Source organism: Rana temporaria, chromosome 1 (assembly GCF_905171775.1).
Source record: "Rana temporaria chromosome 1, aRanTem1.1, whole genome shotgun sequence".
In the NCBI taxonomy this organism is placed as follows: Eukaryota; Metazoa; Chordata; class Amphibia; order Anura; family Ranidae; genus Rana; species Rana temporaria.
In genome coordinates, this window is record NC_053489.1 from 492,746,665 (window position 1) to 492,763,277 (window position 16,613).

At 43.5% G+C, this 16,613-nt stretch overlaps 1 protein-coding gene across 1 annotated transcript; it reads right to left on the reverse strand.

Annotated features, from left to right (window-relative positions):
* Window positions 1-1,059: 1,059 nt before the first annotated feature.
* CCNA2 (cyclin A2) lies at window positions 1,060-16,387 on the reverse strand. The gene is made up of 8 exons (XM_040330335.1): window positions 15,966-16,387; window positions 13,281-13,536; window positions 11,086-11,192; window positions 8,389-8,612; window positions 8,095-8,299; window positions 5,830-5,943; window positions 3,731-3,864; window positions 1,060-2,757 (listed from the first exon to the last, which is right to left on the reverse strand). The coding sequence occupies exons 1-8, from the start codon at window positions 16,125-16,127 to the stop codon at window positions 2,703-2,705; spliced, it is 1,257 nt and encodes a 418-aa protein (XP_040186269.1). The 5' UTR covers window positions 16,128-16,387; the 3' UTR covers window positions 1,060-2,702.
* Between the last annotated feature and the right edge of the window lie 226 nt (window positions 16,388-16,613).

Sequence of the window (16,613 nt, forward strand, 5' to 3'; positions counted from 1 at the left end):
ACCCACCTATATATATCCTTCATCGATCGTACCTGATGCCCTACCGTGCCTCTAGATACAACCAACTGCCCCGGATGCAACCATTCCAGCACCACTGTCTACCATCTCCTCTGGACATGGCCCTGCATACAATGGTTCTGGACCCAGTTGGTCCGGTTCCTTCACGACCGCATGGGCTCCCCGCTGTCTCTGCCCGTGTCGGTGTACTGGGGGCTTCTTTCACTCCCTGAAGCCGAAAAGTACTTGAATATTTATTTTTATTTTTTTTACACAGGAAACACTGTTCCTTGCTAGACTTTAGATAGCAAAGACATGGATGAGGGAACCCCCACGCTCCAGCAGTGGATCAGAGCTGTTAAAAACACTCTACCCTTCAAAAAGCTACTCTATGTCCATAGGGGGATGCCTGGACAAATACCACAAGGTGTGGGATAGGTGGCTGGGGGGGGGGGGACACTTCTACCTGTGATGTGCACAATTAGTCGTGTTCCACTTTGGTGGCCCCAGGTGCCCCCCTGCTGTCCCTACACCACTCTGCCCTTTTCTATAATACGTATGCACATGTAATGTTATTTTGCCATGCCTGTATGTACATAAATGGGTTTTATTAAATGGTAGTGCTTGTTGCACTAGATACTCGTTTGTATATTTTCTCCATGCTCAATAAACGTTTTGGAAAAAATAAAAACAAAATTAAAAAAAAATGGTGGGAGGGTTCAATTTGTTCAGAGTATTCTGGACAGCAAGAGATGGCTGTAAACACCACACTCCACCAATTCCTTTGTTAGGGGAAGCTAGGATCACACCTATGCAGGTTGATGTGTTTACTTGGACTGGTTTTGTTATTTCCCCACACTGTATTTGCATCTCAAAAATTAAAATAAACCCACACCTCAAAAAAAAAAAAAAAAAAAAAAAATTCATGTTATGTGCAGTTTATTTATGCAAATCTCTAAGATTGGTAGAAATTACTACCTGGGGTTTAAAAAAAATACAATAAAAGTACCATTTTATCATAGGCTTTGGTATAATTTATGTAGAATCACGAGACTACATCAGTGGTATTTTCCATACAAACATTTTAATGCACACCTGCCATTTACACTATAAAATACAAGAGCCAGTGGCTTTTACAACTGAACATTAGGCCAGTAACTTTACACCACATTAACTTGAGTAATTTACATATTCACCTTTTGTTAAGAGTATCAAATAAAAAAAGTGCTTCTCTAATCAAGATTTACAGGTAGAGCTTGTTGGACTGGGTCAGACAAAAGTCATATGCCTGGAAACTTGGATCTACCGTCATAATTACCGACTATGAGACAGATCTACCATCATAATTACCGACTATGAGACGCATCCCAACAGTTTACTACTCCTGTAGACAGAAAAATGTGTACATAGAATTTTTGCACAACTAGTGATTTTGATCAGAAGTAGTGTCAGCTTTTATAACAGCTGGTTGTCCTTGAAAAATCAGTTCTAGGGTGCAACCACATTTAAGCAAAATATGCCAAGCCTCTTGCAAACTCATTTAACACTACCAGTTCATATGGCTCATTTTAAGCCCTGTGCCGTTCCCATTGTGGTGGGGCAGGAACAATCTTTAGCAGCAATGAAACTTGTATTCAATACTTGACAGGATTTCTACTCAGTTTGTATAGAAAGAGCAAACACTGTTCTTGATTGGTTAGAACCTTAGGTGGGGGGGACCCCCATTAAACATACAAGTGTGCACAATAGAGCAAAGAACACCATGTGGGGGTGCTGTTGGATGAAACAGCACAGTTTAATGTGTTAACACTTGACCCTAGGTTAACTGCTAGTTAAGACCTGGAAAATCTGATTAGCCCACTGTTTTCACTAGCCATTGGGCCAGAAGATAGGCTCCACTTGTCAGGGTGACAAAGTTGTAATAGCCATCACAGCAAAACCAAGTACACCAACATGTAAACTGTTTGGATATGCACGACCACAAACCAACAACGATGCACAAGTCCCATTTTAACAGCAGAGCTGTACTCCGCAATAGGTCAGGTACAAGCTGCCTACATGACAAATCACTGGAGTGCCACTTGTCTGGTCTAGATGGATTCTTCAGTTGAACAAATGCAACCTCCATATTCAGCATTGACATAAGCCAAGAAAGCCCAACTCTTGGGCTAGTTTCTTTCCACATCCAATGGTAAACCACAGCATACAACTCCTCACACAGTAGATCGCCAACACATCTACAAGGAAGGTGCCAGATCTGCACCAATCTGATAGCCTTATGTGTTGTCAATTCTGTACAAATAACTTCCACATTAGGGAGGTTAAATAAGTGTACAAGCCGTCTTGTTCATTGAAACAAACGCTTGTGTGACCCTGTCACACCAAACACTTGTTTTGCTGTTTAGTGAACACTTATTGTCAATAACAGTGATTTATATAGTTTATAAACAAATATGTCAACTGCTTGGTTAGTGCAATCTGCACAAACAGCTTTATAAAATAGCATAGCTAAGCAAATATCTAAAACATACATAAAATTTACAGAATTTAAAAACCATAAAAACTTAAAACTTTGCTTCATAATTCTGTTCAGAGCAGATTCCCAATACCAGAATGAGTTACAAAAAACAAAGTCTCCAATAGAAAAATAACTGTACATCATGTGCTTTTTGTCCATATACATTAGAAAAGTCCAACTTTTAGGATTATAAAAATGTAGAAAGTGACTCTGGAGGATCAATTGTTGATGCACCTTGATACCTGGGGAGAAAAAAAAAAAAAAAAAAAAGTCCATTAGAAGGAATTAACCAGTTATTGAAAGGAGTAAACACAAGTGAAAACCACAGTAGGCTTACTTCACGTGTAGTCTTAAATTCTATTCAGAAAGGGCAAATGTGTATGGGTGCTGAAAGACAACATTTACTTCCTTCAGCCAGCTCTTGGGCTTAGGCAACTTATGTGAACCTTCGGCCCATACCATTAGATCTTTCAGTGGACATTTTAGATTACTAAAATTAAGTATATTAACCAAGAGCTGGAATCTGGTATGGAAGACTGCAAAGAATTGACAAAGTTGGAAAAAATATAAATTTTCTGATATAGCTTATTAGAGAGGAGGGAGAGAAAAAAAAAAAAAAACCCGGTGACAATACAGCTTGACATTTTCAGTAGAATTGTGGCACCGTTAAGAGATCATTGCATTTTTTTTTTAATCTTCAAGTCAAAGATAATAGAAATAAATGTTAAAGCAGAGGTTCCATTGCAAAAAAAAAAAATTAAAAGTCAGCAGCTACTAACACTGGAGCTGCTGACTTAATAAGGACACTTGCCTGTCCTAGTCGCCAGCGATGTCGGCCCTCACGGAAGCCGATCCTGGCAGCTCCAAGCACCGCCATCCACAGTAAGGCAAACAGGCAGTGAAGCCGTACGGCTTCACTGCCCGTTTCCTACTGCGCGTCGCTTTGTGAATGGGCCGGCTGCTTTCTGGGACACAGTTCCCAGAATGCAGCACGCCCCATTCAAAAGACACCGAGTGTAGGAGGAGGAAGAGAATCTGCCAGAGGATGAAGAGGCAGATTCAGCACTTCCGCATAGCAACAGCTATTTGTGGTGGAAAAAATTCAGGTGGAACCTCCACTTTAAGATAGAAGACAGATGGGAGTCTATCTTTTGACAACCAGCTCTTAGCAAAAAGGCCATTTAGGTTTGTTCAGCAATGTGTAGATTTACTCACTTTGCAGTCTTGTATTTCTCACGCACAGCCTGTTGTTGGTGGGTCGTTGCAGAAAGATAGGTACGATATAGATCCAAGATGCAAGGTTTAAGACTTTCTAATGAGTATTTTGTGAACTGGGCCAAGGAATCTGGCTGTGGAGGAAACAAAGTTTAAGTCACACTACTGTAAAATTAAATGCCCCACAGTTCTCAAACCAGCCCCGAGATTTACAGTTCTACCACAGAAATGTTAATCAAGAGGAAAAAACTACAGCTTAAGCCTTTTATGTGCACGGTTTAAATTGCCGTTTTCTAGCTTAATACTGAACTTTGGGAAAAGCAAAAATCTTGCGTGGGGAAAGGGAATAGCCACTCCAGGTGGGAACCCAGATGAAAATCCTCTGTTGCAGACAACTCAGGTGCAGGCAATACACTTAGCAAAGCAGGAACAAAGATGGTCTCTGAACAAATTGTAGTGCTGTCCTTTTAATAAAAGGCTACAAGTCACAGCAAAATAAACCTGACTGACGTGTTTTGCACTGAAACTAGTGCTTAGTCATAGCTTGTGACTAAGCACTAGTTTTAGTGCGAAACAGGTCAGTAGTCAGGTTTTTTTATTTTGCTGTGACTTGTAGTGCTGTCCTTTTAATAAAAGGCTACATTTTGCTCAGAGTGCGGCTGTCCAGAGACAATCTTTGTTCCAAAAATCTTGTGTGCTCGAGTATGACAGATCAGTAAACCGCCTCTGTACAGAACAGAGCGTATGTTGCTCACTGCCCTTTCCTTGTGTAGCATGTGACTGGTCTTATATCTGCTACCTCCTGTAGCGTTCCGCCTGTTCTTTAGCAGGACATCTTTGAGCCAAGTTTTTTTTTTTTTTAAACCCACTTGAGCTCCAGAAGATTAAGTAATGGCAGTAATCAGCCACCTATGGCAGCACTAATAGTAGGTCATGCAATCAGACACCTTGCGGGAACCAGTGACCAATACAGTGATCAGTGCCAAAAATATGCACTGTTGCTATACTAATGACACTGCCTGTGAGGAGTTATCTAGTGGGATCAAAGGGTTAAATGCTTGCCCAGTCCCTTGTGCGGCGTTCTACTAAGGCATGTGCTGGTTTTCATTCCCTGCTTTGCAGGGAAACAAACTGGCACATCCCCACTGACAGGACAGAGCCATGTCCCGTCATCCTCTTCACCATTCAGCAGGTGCTGGCCATCATTGATTGGCCAGCACCTGCTGTGACATATCACAGCCAGAACAAGCGTGCCCCCTACGTACTGGATAAGCGATCCACCACAGGAAAGTGCTGCTATACTCCCACATGAGGTGGTCAGCAAACAGTTAAAACAAAAATGTTCTACACACCTGCTCTGCAGTGGTATCACACAGAACATCCCTGGTCCTCCTTTTCTCAGGTTCCCCAGCAGAAATCTTGCCTTCTTAGTAACCCCATAGAAAAATTGCTACCCAAGTGGTGTCTATGAAGAGACAGCGGGACTTTGCCCTACTCACTGCATTTGATTGACAGCAGGAATTCATTGCTCCTGCTCAAGTCCTGTGTAAAGAGGAGAGCAGCATCTGTGCTGCTCTATTCTCACCTGCCACATGGGGGGGTGGACTGTAAAGCGCCCAAAAGAAGCTGCATCTGCAATGCCAATGTGAAAGCCTGAGTGATTTCGCACAGTGCTGGCAAGACATCAAAATAAAAAATAAAGCCCTGCAAGCCGCATCTTTGAGGCGCTTTAGGAGCCGTGTATACACCGCCCCTTCCCATTGAAATCAATGAGCAGCGCTGCCGAAAGCAGCCAAGCAGGGTCTCAGCAAAGCTTTACTAGCGTTTCAGGCTTTCACATTGGGATTGCAGATGAGGCTTCTTTCAGGTTTTTTTTTTAACACTAAAGCATATGAAAAATGCCTCAGAGTGAAAGGAGTCTTAAAGAGCACGTCATTTCAAAATCATGGGAGGGACGGAATAGAAAACAAAATAAAAATTGCATTAAGGTAAAGCTTTTATCACCACTTTAACAAACTCTGTACAAGGCATTTTGTGCACAGTAGATTTATATCCCTTATGGCAAAAAAATAAATAAATACAAAACAAACACAACCTACCCAAGTCTCATCGTTTAATGTATAGTTTGCAATGACGAAAGCCGATGCAGCAACAACAGATGGCACGTATCGGAGGAAAGGGTCTGAATCAATTAAGCTGAGCTCTCCCAGATACTGCAAAAAATAAAGTTACTGAAACATTTAGTAAATGCAGTGCAAAGTAAGCTTGCCAAATACCTGTGGCATTTTGATAAAGCAATTACTTTTTTACACATCAATAGCATGTTATATAGTGGTCCTAAACATCAGTAAGGCTCATTGTCAGACTAAAAACTAGGAGATCCAGGAGTTCTTGCCTATAAATGAAAATGTATTTTGCTGCAATATTATTGCATTGCTACCACTGCCCAAACCTTACGTTTGCTAGTTTCATGGCTGTTGTATGACCAGAGACATTCTGCATAGATTTGGTAAACTGTAGACAGTCAGTACTAAAAAAAACATTTTGGAATTTATAGCAACCACAAAGAAAACCATTTGTAATGTGTGGCAGCTGGAGGGTTGCATTAATTCCAGGCTTTGGTTAGGTTACACTGAAGGCCGTTTAGAAATGTCATACCACCATCAACTTATAGGAAAAAAAACTGTACTTGATATGAAACTTCTGGTTTTGCTGTATAAATTTTAGACACTCCCCGGTCTGGATACCCAAGGACATTCTGGCTAGTCAGTATAAAAATCTTTTGTAGGCCCTGGTCATGGGGGGGGGGGGGGGGGGGACTTGCCAGCCCAGATGTTTACACCTACTATTTAGCAGCAATGATCACATAACTGGCTGGTCTTGGACGACACTAGTGCATCAGTCGTTCTAGAGGCAGCACATTTTGAATCCTTTGAGGCCCTTCAAAATGCCCTCTACAGGGGGTTTTGGGGTGGTGGGGGTGTTCTGCAGTACCTTCAACACTGGCTAGGAAAGCAGTTATCAAGGCATGGCACATGGTAGTTGATTAAACCTGCTGATCTCTCAAAACCCATTAACCCAAATTTATTGAGCACTTCTACCATCCATGTTGGACTGAAAGGTCTGCGGTAGGCAGAGGTGCAGGGACTGGACGGTGAAGACCGGGAAATTTAACATGCCCCAACACCTCCACTGCATTCACCCAGCCTTGCCGGCCAGCTGCTCAAGATTCTCAGGTACTCCTGCAGGCTTCACACATATTCTGGGATTGCCACAGGACTATTGGCAGCTCAATTTATTCAAAGTTTAACCACCATTTCTATTCCCAACAATTAGTGTCCGTCTCCTTGGCCTGGTAAAACTGGCATTTGCCAAAGCAACATGCATCCCAATAGGCATTTTTTTTATAGGATAAAAGCTAGAGTGGAAGTCAAGCACTTTCGCCACCCTGTCCTCATGGAAGCAGTTAACATGATACCCCTCTATAAAGCAATGCATCTGTCTTAAGGATGCAAAAAAAAAAAAAAAAAAGCTGGCATTTGTGGGCAGACTAAGTCCACAACAGACTCAGATTTCCTCTGCATCTACATGATGTGCCAAGAGCTGAGGTCAATACTCTAGATTAACAGAGGTGTAAGCCTAGAAACCAAAATAACCACATTTACTCTAAATGTCCCTGTAGCATCCAGTGCAGACAACTAGGAACAAGATGAGGTTAAAGATGAGGTTCTTTAACATTTCCAGATGTCTGTTCAAATCACCCCTTTAGACACCATAGTACAGGAACTACTTTTGGGAAGCGGCGCACCGATTCAGACTGCAAATGCCAGCAATAGCCGCCAATTTGGCATACGATTTAATATGTCAAAATTGGCCCAATGAGAAATGTGGGCCGAGTCTCATTTTGGGTGCAAATTTCAAACATACACCTGCAACAGTTATTAGCTTCATCCCTACCCATCCGATTCAAATCAAGATCTTCGTTTTGTCAATAAAGCCCCATGCCAGGTGAACACACCTTGCAATGCAAGGGTTAACTGCTCATTTAGTCACAGGTAGAAGATGTAATAGCCCATTACCCACTCCAGAACCAGTCTGAGGCTCTGGCTTGTGGTTGCATGACCAGTCCCCTGAAGCCACTGGTACAGTGCAAGACCAATAGTCCTCCAATGTATGTGGGGATGGTGAGGGCCCACCCACAAGCTGAAGCACACCAGAGCAAGGAACAACATTACAGCTTATAGACTTAATTAGCAGTTAACTCTTGCAGTGCAAGGGGCCACCACAGCAATTCCCCCCCCCCTTTTAAAAATGTAATTTTTAACTAAGCAAATGACAAGATGCAACTGTAAACCAACACTTACCATGCACAAGCTTTCCATTTTAGAAGCCACTGGATGGAGACGAAAATACTGGTTGAGGTACTGTAGGATAGTTGGAGCAGCGAGGTCAAAAGACAGAACTTTAAGAACCAAATGTTCCATTTTAAGAACTTGTTTCTTGTTGTAAGTGTCATCAGTAATGTAAACAAATTCTGCTACTTCAGGCGGGTAGATCTCTTCAAATTTCCTGCATTGGCAGAAACGAGTCCATTAGCACTCAGGTTTAGGCAAAAAAAATGTATTGTTCTTTTGTAATAGGTGGGTGAAAATACTTACGAAGCTAAAAGCATAGCAGCAGTGCCAACTAATTGAAGCTTCCCCCGCAATACAGACATTGACGACAAGAACCTGTCAATGTAGTTCACAGCCAAATAAAGAGTCTCATTCTGCAGCTTGTACTCTTCACCAACTTCAACCAGCCAATCAACAAGGATGGCACGCATGTTATTCGTTATATCAGGCTGCTTCTGCATGTAGCCAGCCTTGGGTTTACACTTAATCTGTAGAAAGAAAAAAATTTCAGTATATTGCAGTTTACCAATCCTTCGATATGGTGGCTGCATTGGTTTCTTCAGCTTTTCTACTCCATATTCAACTGGAAAAATCAGTAGGTTTACTTTAAAGTAAAGCTCCAGGCTCCTTCAGAAAAAACCCCCCCCCCCCCCCCCACACACACACACAAACACCCCCCAGCAGCTACAAATGCTGTTGATGCTGACTTTTATCAAGATACTTACCGGTCCATGAATCCAACAGCATCTTCACCCAAGCAGAATTTTTAAACTGGCTCTTGGGTGCTGCCGTCACCATCTTAGCCAAGGGAAAAAACAGCGAAGCCTTGCGGATTCACAGCTAGTTACCCATTGTGCATGCCCGGGGGCTGAACTTTTGGGTGGTGCTTCGCTTTAAAGAAACTGGTCATGTATACAAGAACACAGCATTTTAAAACATGAATTCTTGCCGTTAGTCTAATTTGCTTTTGCAGAACTACTGCTAGAATAGCAAACACTTTGGTAAGTGTTGGAAATTGATGTAAATCACAGGGTGGATTTGACTTAAAAAGCAATTTAAATCATAATTTTTAAAGAGCAACCGTCATCTGTCCCACAGCATCTCCTCTGACCCACCCTTGACTCACCAACAGTCCCATTCACTTTAAATGGAAAGGCGGCAGTAGGTGAGGGGGATGCCCGCTAACAGGCGCTGCCATGGACCTTAAATGGCAGGTGCTCTCTAAATGTAAGGAAAACTTGAGGGTAGCTAGAATCTTTAACCACTTCCCAACCAGCTCTAGTACATATACAGCAGCAGGATGGCTCTAGTGCTTGAATCGCTGTATGTACGGACGCTGCTTTAAGAGCCATAGCAGGGACCTGCTGCCAGCCACCCGTGATCGCGGGCACGAGAGCCAGAATGGGGAAATGCGTGTGTGACCACGCAAATCCCTGTTCTGACAGGGAAAGAAACAGATAGTCTGTTCCTACTTGGTAGGAACAATGATCTGGCTCCTCCTCTAGTCGGTCACATACCCTCAGTTAGAAACACATTTAACCCCTTGATCATCCCCTAGTGTTAGCCCCCTTCCGACAGTGACATTTACACAGTATCAGTTCATTTGTATAGCACTGAGCGCTGTATAAATGTCAATGGTCCCAAAAAGTGTCTGAACTTTCCACTGCAATAAAAAAAAAAAAAAAAAACTATAACTTGTGCAAACCAATATAGGCTCATTGTGTTTTTTTTTTACCAAAAATGTATTGGCCTCAACCGATGAAGAAATTGGTTTAAAAAAGGGAAAGTTAACATTTTTTTTTTTTTAATTCTGTAAGGCAAATTACACAGGTCCCCCTCACTCTGAACTTTTTTTTATCTCATGGTTACTGTGAAATTACGTAAATGCATGTCTTCTCCCTTTGCATTCAATGAGTTTACCAAAAGTGCAAATACTGCAAAATACTGCAGAATATACAGCCTCATGCTACATAACCAAGCTCCATTTCATGCTGAAGTAAATTGTTAATATCTTAAATAAAAAAAAAAATCTATCTAAAAGAGGGATTACTAAAAAAAAAAAAAGCATTTTATTAAAATTTGATAAATCAAAAATATGATTCATCAAAATGCATTTTTTAAAACATTGATTTTTATCCACCCCGATATATCAGCATATCTTACCAAACCCTGTTAGAACAATCTATAGGGCAGTTGAGACTGGTAGTGCGAGCTTGCCTGTCCCCAAACTGGTATACCTACTAATGGAAAGCCTCAGAGGCCAATAGAAATATGAATTGGGTAAAAGTGCAGGCAATGTTGTAGCACCAGAGGCGCTAAAGCTTTCAAGATACTCACTGATCAAGCGAAAATGTTCAAAAAGGCTGGTTTTACAGAAGTCAATTAAGAGATCAACCTCTGTACAACCAGCCTGCCCATGTTGAAATTTGGCTGGTTTCTGACTCAACGGGCCATTCAGCCATGTCAAAAGGCTTTTGGAAACTGCAGCATTTGCCAGTGCACCTAGGTGCCTACACCGAACCAGATTCCGGTCTAACATTTAAAAGAAACAGTGCTTATATACACACACAGGCACCTTGTGATTGTATGTACTTTTGTCCCTGTGGCTCCCTTTTGGATTTTAGAGTCAGTCTATAAGAGTTTGTCAAGTAGAGCTTTAGCATTAACCTCACGGCACTATGCTGCCTGCTGTCTTGTGTCAAAGACCAACACACTAAAATTCTGAATGACAAGCAGATTTGCAGACACTACCCATTGCCGTTATATTAGCTTAGGACAGATGCACGCTAAACTACGCTGAATATATATATATATATATATATATATATATATATATATATATATATATATATATACATACATACATATACATATATACACACACACACATACATACATACATACATACATACATACATACATACACACACACACACAGGGCTAGTCAGAACACCAACTTACCTCCATTTCCCTGATATAAGTGTGAATCTCCTCTGCATAATCTTGGACTGCATTGCTACTGGCCACCTTTTCTTCCTCATCCACAATTGACATATCCATTGGAGAATCTGCAAAAAAAATAAATCCAATTTAAAAACGGGTGCATTTTTTGTTTTGGAAAATGGTGGTATTCGCCCATAGGTGCTTATGAAACTTTACAGCCCTGTGCAATTCCAAAACATTGCACAATCAGGGCTTCCGTGTTCAATAAAAATTGCTTGGCAAATTATATGCCTCAGATTTCCATAAGTAGCAACATTGTTGAAAGCTCCAAGCTTAGGTGCTTTAAGTGAGGTTCAGGTTTTTCCAAATAACAAACATGTCATACTTACCTGTGCAGTTCATTTTGCACAGAGTGGCCCCAATCCACCTGTTCTAGGGTCCCACGGCGGCTCTCGCAGCTCCTCCCCGCATTAGATAACCCCCTCTGGGAAGCCCTCGCCGATGTGTCATACGTCTATGGACGCCAAGCTATCCAATGAAGAGCCAAGAACCCGTAGAGAGCGCGACACAGGACAGCGCCCACAAAAATATGGGGCTTGAGTAAAACAGGGGGGCTGGACACTGCAAAGGATGCATTAAGGTGAAAAAACATGTAGCTTTACAACCCCTTTAAGGGACATTAGCCAAAGGATTGAACTTGCACAAGACACTGTACTAAAGCCATAATAGAACACTATATTCCACCCAAATACATACATTAGCGCAGGCTAACCCACACAGCAGCATTCAGACCACACGAAAACACCCTGATAAACTACTACTATATTTTCTATAGAAAATATTGCAAATGCACCAAACCTTTGGAAAGCAAGGTTTGTTTTGATCTTCCACATGGAGCATTAAAAGTATTAGCACAAGCAAAACCGCAGACCTACAGAAGGTGTTCTACTCTTTAATATTCTCTAGGCAGAGGAGCTCCAATTGAAAGAAAATGCTACACCTACTGTTGTGTACAAATCCATTTGGTTTAATACACGTAGTGCTTAATTTTACAGTGTAATGGGAATAGAACAAGTATACTTTCAGCTGAATGGGTGGTCAATACTATACTGCAGTGAAAGGTTTAGAAGATAGAAAAAAAACCTTTGTGCAGCAGCCACCCCCCCCCCCCCCCAATACTTACTGAGCGCCCCATCTCTCCAGCAATGTCTACGAGTTCCTCGGCCAGCAGCCCTCTTTTCCCGACTGGCCGAGACAGCAGCAGCACCATTGGCTCCCAATTGCTGTCAAAGTCAGTTAGCCAATCTGGCGAGGGGGTGGGGCAAAACCGTGGCTCCATGTCTGAATGGGCACAGGGAGCTGTGACTTTTCTCAGGTGCCCCCATAGCAAGCTGCAAGTATAAGGTTTGTTAAAACTTTAATGCATTCCCTGCGTAAAAGAAAAATGCTTTAGGTCCTTTCCTTCCCTGTGTGGAGCCTCCCCCTCTTCATACACTCTGGCAACAGCAGGAGCAAGGCCAAGCCCTGTTTGTCTATGGAGCACAGCTCCACACAACTTAGGCGTGAGCATGCACTGTGTACCCAATAGCAAGCAGCTTGCTTTGGGGGGCACACATAGGAGCCAAGATTGCCAGTGGAGCACCCTAGGAGGGGAGGTTCAGGGCCACTATGCAAAACCATTGCACAGAGCAGGAGAGTATAACATGGAGGGATTTTTAGCTTGTGTCACTGAGACAAAACCAATACTTTCATTACTATGTACTGAGCCATATGACCCAAGTGAGACCCCTTTCACACTGGAGGCATTCAGGTGCTTTATTGTAGAAAAAAAATGCATCATCTGCAATCCCAGTGTGAAAGCATGAGTGCTTTCACACTGGAAGCTGCGCTGGCAAGACATAAAAAAAAAAAAGTCAGGTTACAAGATCAAAATCATCCAATAGACAACCTGCTTGTACAACCTCTTTTATATCCACCATACTTATATTAGGAAAGCAAATAAAATACAAGTCTGGGGGGGGGGGGGGGGGGATCTGGAAAGGCCATATCAGAGGTTTTTCAATGTCTGGGCACCTGATCAACCAAGACTTGTCATAGCAAGCGACTATACATGGGGCTATCAGTTTTGTATTATGTGGCAGGTGTTATTTTAGTGCAGCTGGCTCATGTGTAATAACCAAGAGCAGCAGCTGTCAGGATGAGCTTTGCCTTACCATAGCTAGTATGGACTACTGGGATTTCGATGGGTTCCAGAGGCTTCCTTTGCCCGAGAGAAATTACCACTTTATTCAGCTGTTTCAGGTGTTCATCTTGCACAGGCTTTTTTGTAACTGGCTGCTTCCGATAGTTTGCACAGTCCGGCTCATCCACGTGGATTGCAAAGGTAGCCTGCTTGGGAGCTGCTTTTCCCGCTGGTAGCTTGCCATAATTCTCATCGTTGGTGCCCAACTGATTGCGTGCAGCAAGAACCTGAAGGTATGAAGAGAATGGTTCAATCTAGCAGTACAACAAACACAATTACAAACCATTTCCCAGATCTGATCAGCAATTCATTTAAAGAGTCTAGATTTATATGAAAACTTTAAAGTGGAGTTCTGCCCACCCCTCCAAAAATTAAAAGTCAGCAGCTGCTGACTTCATAGGATTCTTACCTGTCCTGGAGTCCAGCAATGTAGGCACTGCAGCTGATGTTTCCATTAGCCATCGGGTGCTGCCTTTGCCAAAAAGGGAACCTGGCAGCGAAACCTTACAGATTCACAGCTGGGCCCCTACTGCGCATGCACGCTGCACTCTTACTGACCCAGCCTTTTGATGCAACTTGCTGCAGCGAGGTCCACCGTAAAGTGGGGACAGGGTACTTGTCAAACAAGTACCCGCTCAAAAGCTGTCAAATGTGGCAGAGGGAAGGAGATCAGAAGTTCCATTTTTGGGTGAGACTCTGCTTTAAGGCTGATGCTGCACAAGATTTTATTGGCGATCACCGATGCCAGCTCTTAATCCCGATTTTCACCTCACGGCAATCCCGCGTCAGTGGGCGTTCCCAAGCACTGCCTGTGATTGACAGGCTTCCGAACGGCGCATACTGCGCGTCACGGGTTGCCGACAGAACCTGAACGTCGGTGCGCAGGCGCCGTATAGAGCCGCACCGACGTTCGGGTTTTTTTCTGCAACGCGCAGTATGCGCCGTCCGGAAGCCTGTCACAGGCAGTGCTTGGGAACGCCCACTCCCGCGGGATTGCCGTGAGGTGAAAATCGGGATTAAGAGGTATGTGCTGAGAAAAAAGAAAAAAAAAAAAGGCATTCTGTCGGTAGGATGGCGCGACTGATGTCAGAATTTTTTTTGAGGTTTTGGGTTTACATTCACTTTAATGCAGCAACCACCCCTTTCTTATCTGAACCTGATCATTCCAGCGATGGGGACAAGCACAGCAACTCCAGTCGCTGTCTCTGGTTCTTATTGGCTAGATCGATAGGATCCATTGGCGGTCAAATCCAGTGACACAGGAGCACAGCCCCCACACGAGTGCCCCCTTGGAAAGCAGCTCTGAGGGGGGCACTCAACACAAGCACCACAGAGGGGCCCCATAAAAAAATATATATATATATATATATATATATATATATATATATATATATATATATATATATATATATATATATATATATATATATATATATCCATGCTGTGCAAAACCCTTGCAGAGTAAAGGAAAGCAACATAATAAAAAAAAAAAAAAGTAAAAACATGACAGCGGTTACAACCCTTACTTTGTCCAATATATTTTTTTGCCTTCAAGTGATAAAGGTTCTCCCTCCCCCTTTCAACATGTTATACTTACTCTAGGTAATGGATTTGCAGAGCAGTACCGATACTCTTCTCGGGTCCCCTGCCACACTTCTGCGGTGGTAAAAAAAATGTGTTTGTTTTTTTACCACTGCCCAATCACAAGCACATGCTGTAGTGGGTGCAGTAAAGATGTAAAACGCATGCATTCCTGCACCCAATATATGCTGCCCTTTAGCAAACAGGAGGGGGGGGCCACAATAATTCTTAATAGCGCCCCTATTCATCAGAAAAAGCAGGTTTTTGGGTGCGGGAAACCACAGCACAACCTGTCTGCATTTTAGGCAAGGGGTGCATGTTCACCAAGCCGTTATGAAGGAGCTGCTGCACCCACACAAATGCAAGTCGCACCACCAGCAATAATATGAACCTTGCATAAGAGCAATTGGGTCATTATTTGGAGCAGACATATTGATGAAGATCAACTTCTGAGGAACAAAGGTCACAATTAGCAAACCCATAGAAATGTATTTGATTTGTGTCCTAGTATTGGGAAGGGGGGTAATCACCCATGTGTCAGCCCAATGGCTTCCATAGATCTGTTGAGTCCCTACCAGGTTTGTAGATTGAGACAAGGGAAGACCATTTACTAGATTGTAAGCTCCCATGAGCAAGGCCCTCCATCCCCTGTGGTCACTATATAGAACACTGCAGACATATATAACACTGCAATCCAGGCATGTCCCCCCAGCATACAGGATCACACTGATAAAGCTCTATGAAATAGCTGCCTACTAGCCATAAAAGCCCAATGATCTCAGCCCTGACAGTGTATTGATCCATAGCAGCAGCATTCAGTGTGGTCAGAGCTGGGAGTGCCAGGGAGGCAAGTGTGATCGATCAGTATTGGAGGGAAATAATCGGATGATGTATAGAGGCCTGGAACCCTCCTGGTGGATCATAACACGGTGCAGGCAGAATGCCGCCCTCCCCTTGTCCTCTCTGGGCCATGCCCCCCATTATTATAGAGGAACACAGGCCGATCAGCCATTACCGCCCGGAGAAAGGCCTGGCGAAGACACCGTGCGCGCCCCCCACTCAGCATTGAACGTACCGGGTGCTGCTTTCCTCCTCGTCCCTGGGCCCCCCGTAGCCCCCGATTTTCCTGTAGGACCCCGAGCACGGTGCGGCCTCCCTGGGGCCCGGCTTGCTGTAAGGGCGCCTTCCTGGGCTGGACGTTTTCCTGGTTCTCATCCCGCAGCACGTACTGCGACATCTTGGCCTGGGAGGCGGAATTAGGGAGGGTGCTCGGGTACACGACTCCTCTGTCCTTGTACTAGGCGGAGGGAGAAGCTCACTGCACACAGGACGAGGCTCTGCACTCGGCAGACCAGAGAGTCCCGCTCTTACCGGAGCTCACCGAGTACAATACCGACCCTGTACCCGCCACGCTCTCACTTTGTCCGGCAAATTAATTCCTGCGCGCTGCAGCGGACACACACTTCTCAGTTCAAGTAGCCCGCGACTATTGAAATCAGCCAATCACAGCAACGCGCGGGTCAACGTCATCAGGACTACGGGAGTCTGCAGGGGGAAAAAAGCCAAGCGCGAAAGAGGGAGATCAGCTGACTGTGATGTCAGAGGTGCTGGAGTAATGATAGTCACTAATACTGTATGTGGGATTGTGGGTGAATAAGACTCATTGTACAGGGATCAGATGGGCACGTGTTATCAAAGCACACGGGTTTTAATGAAAACTAAT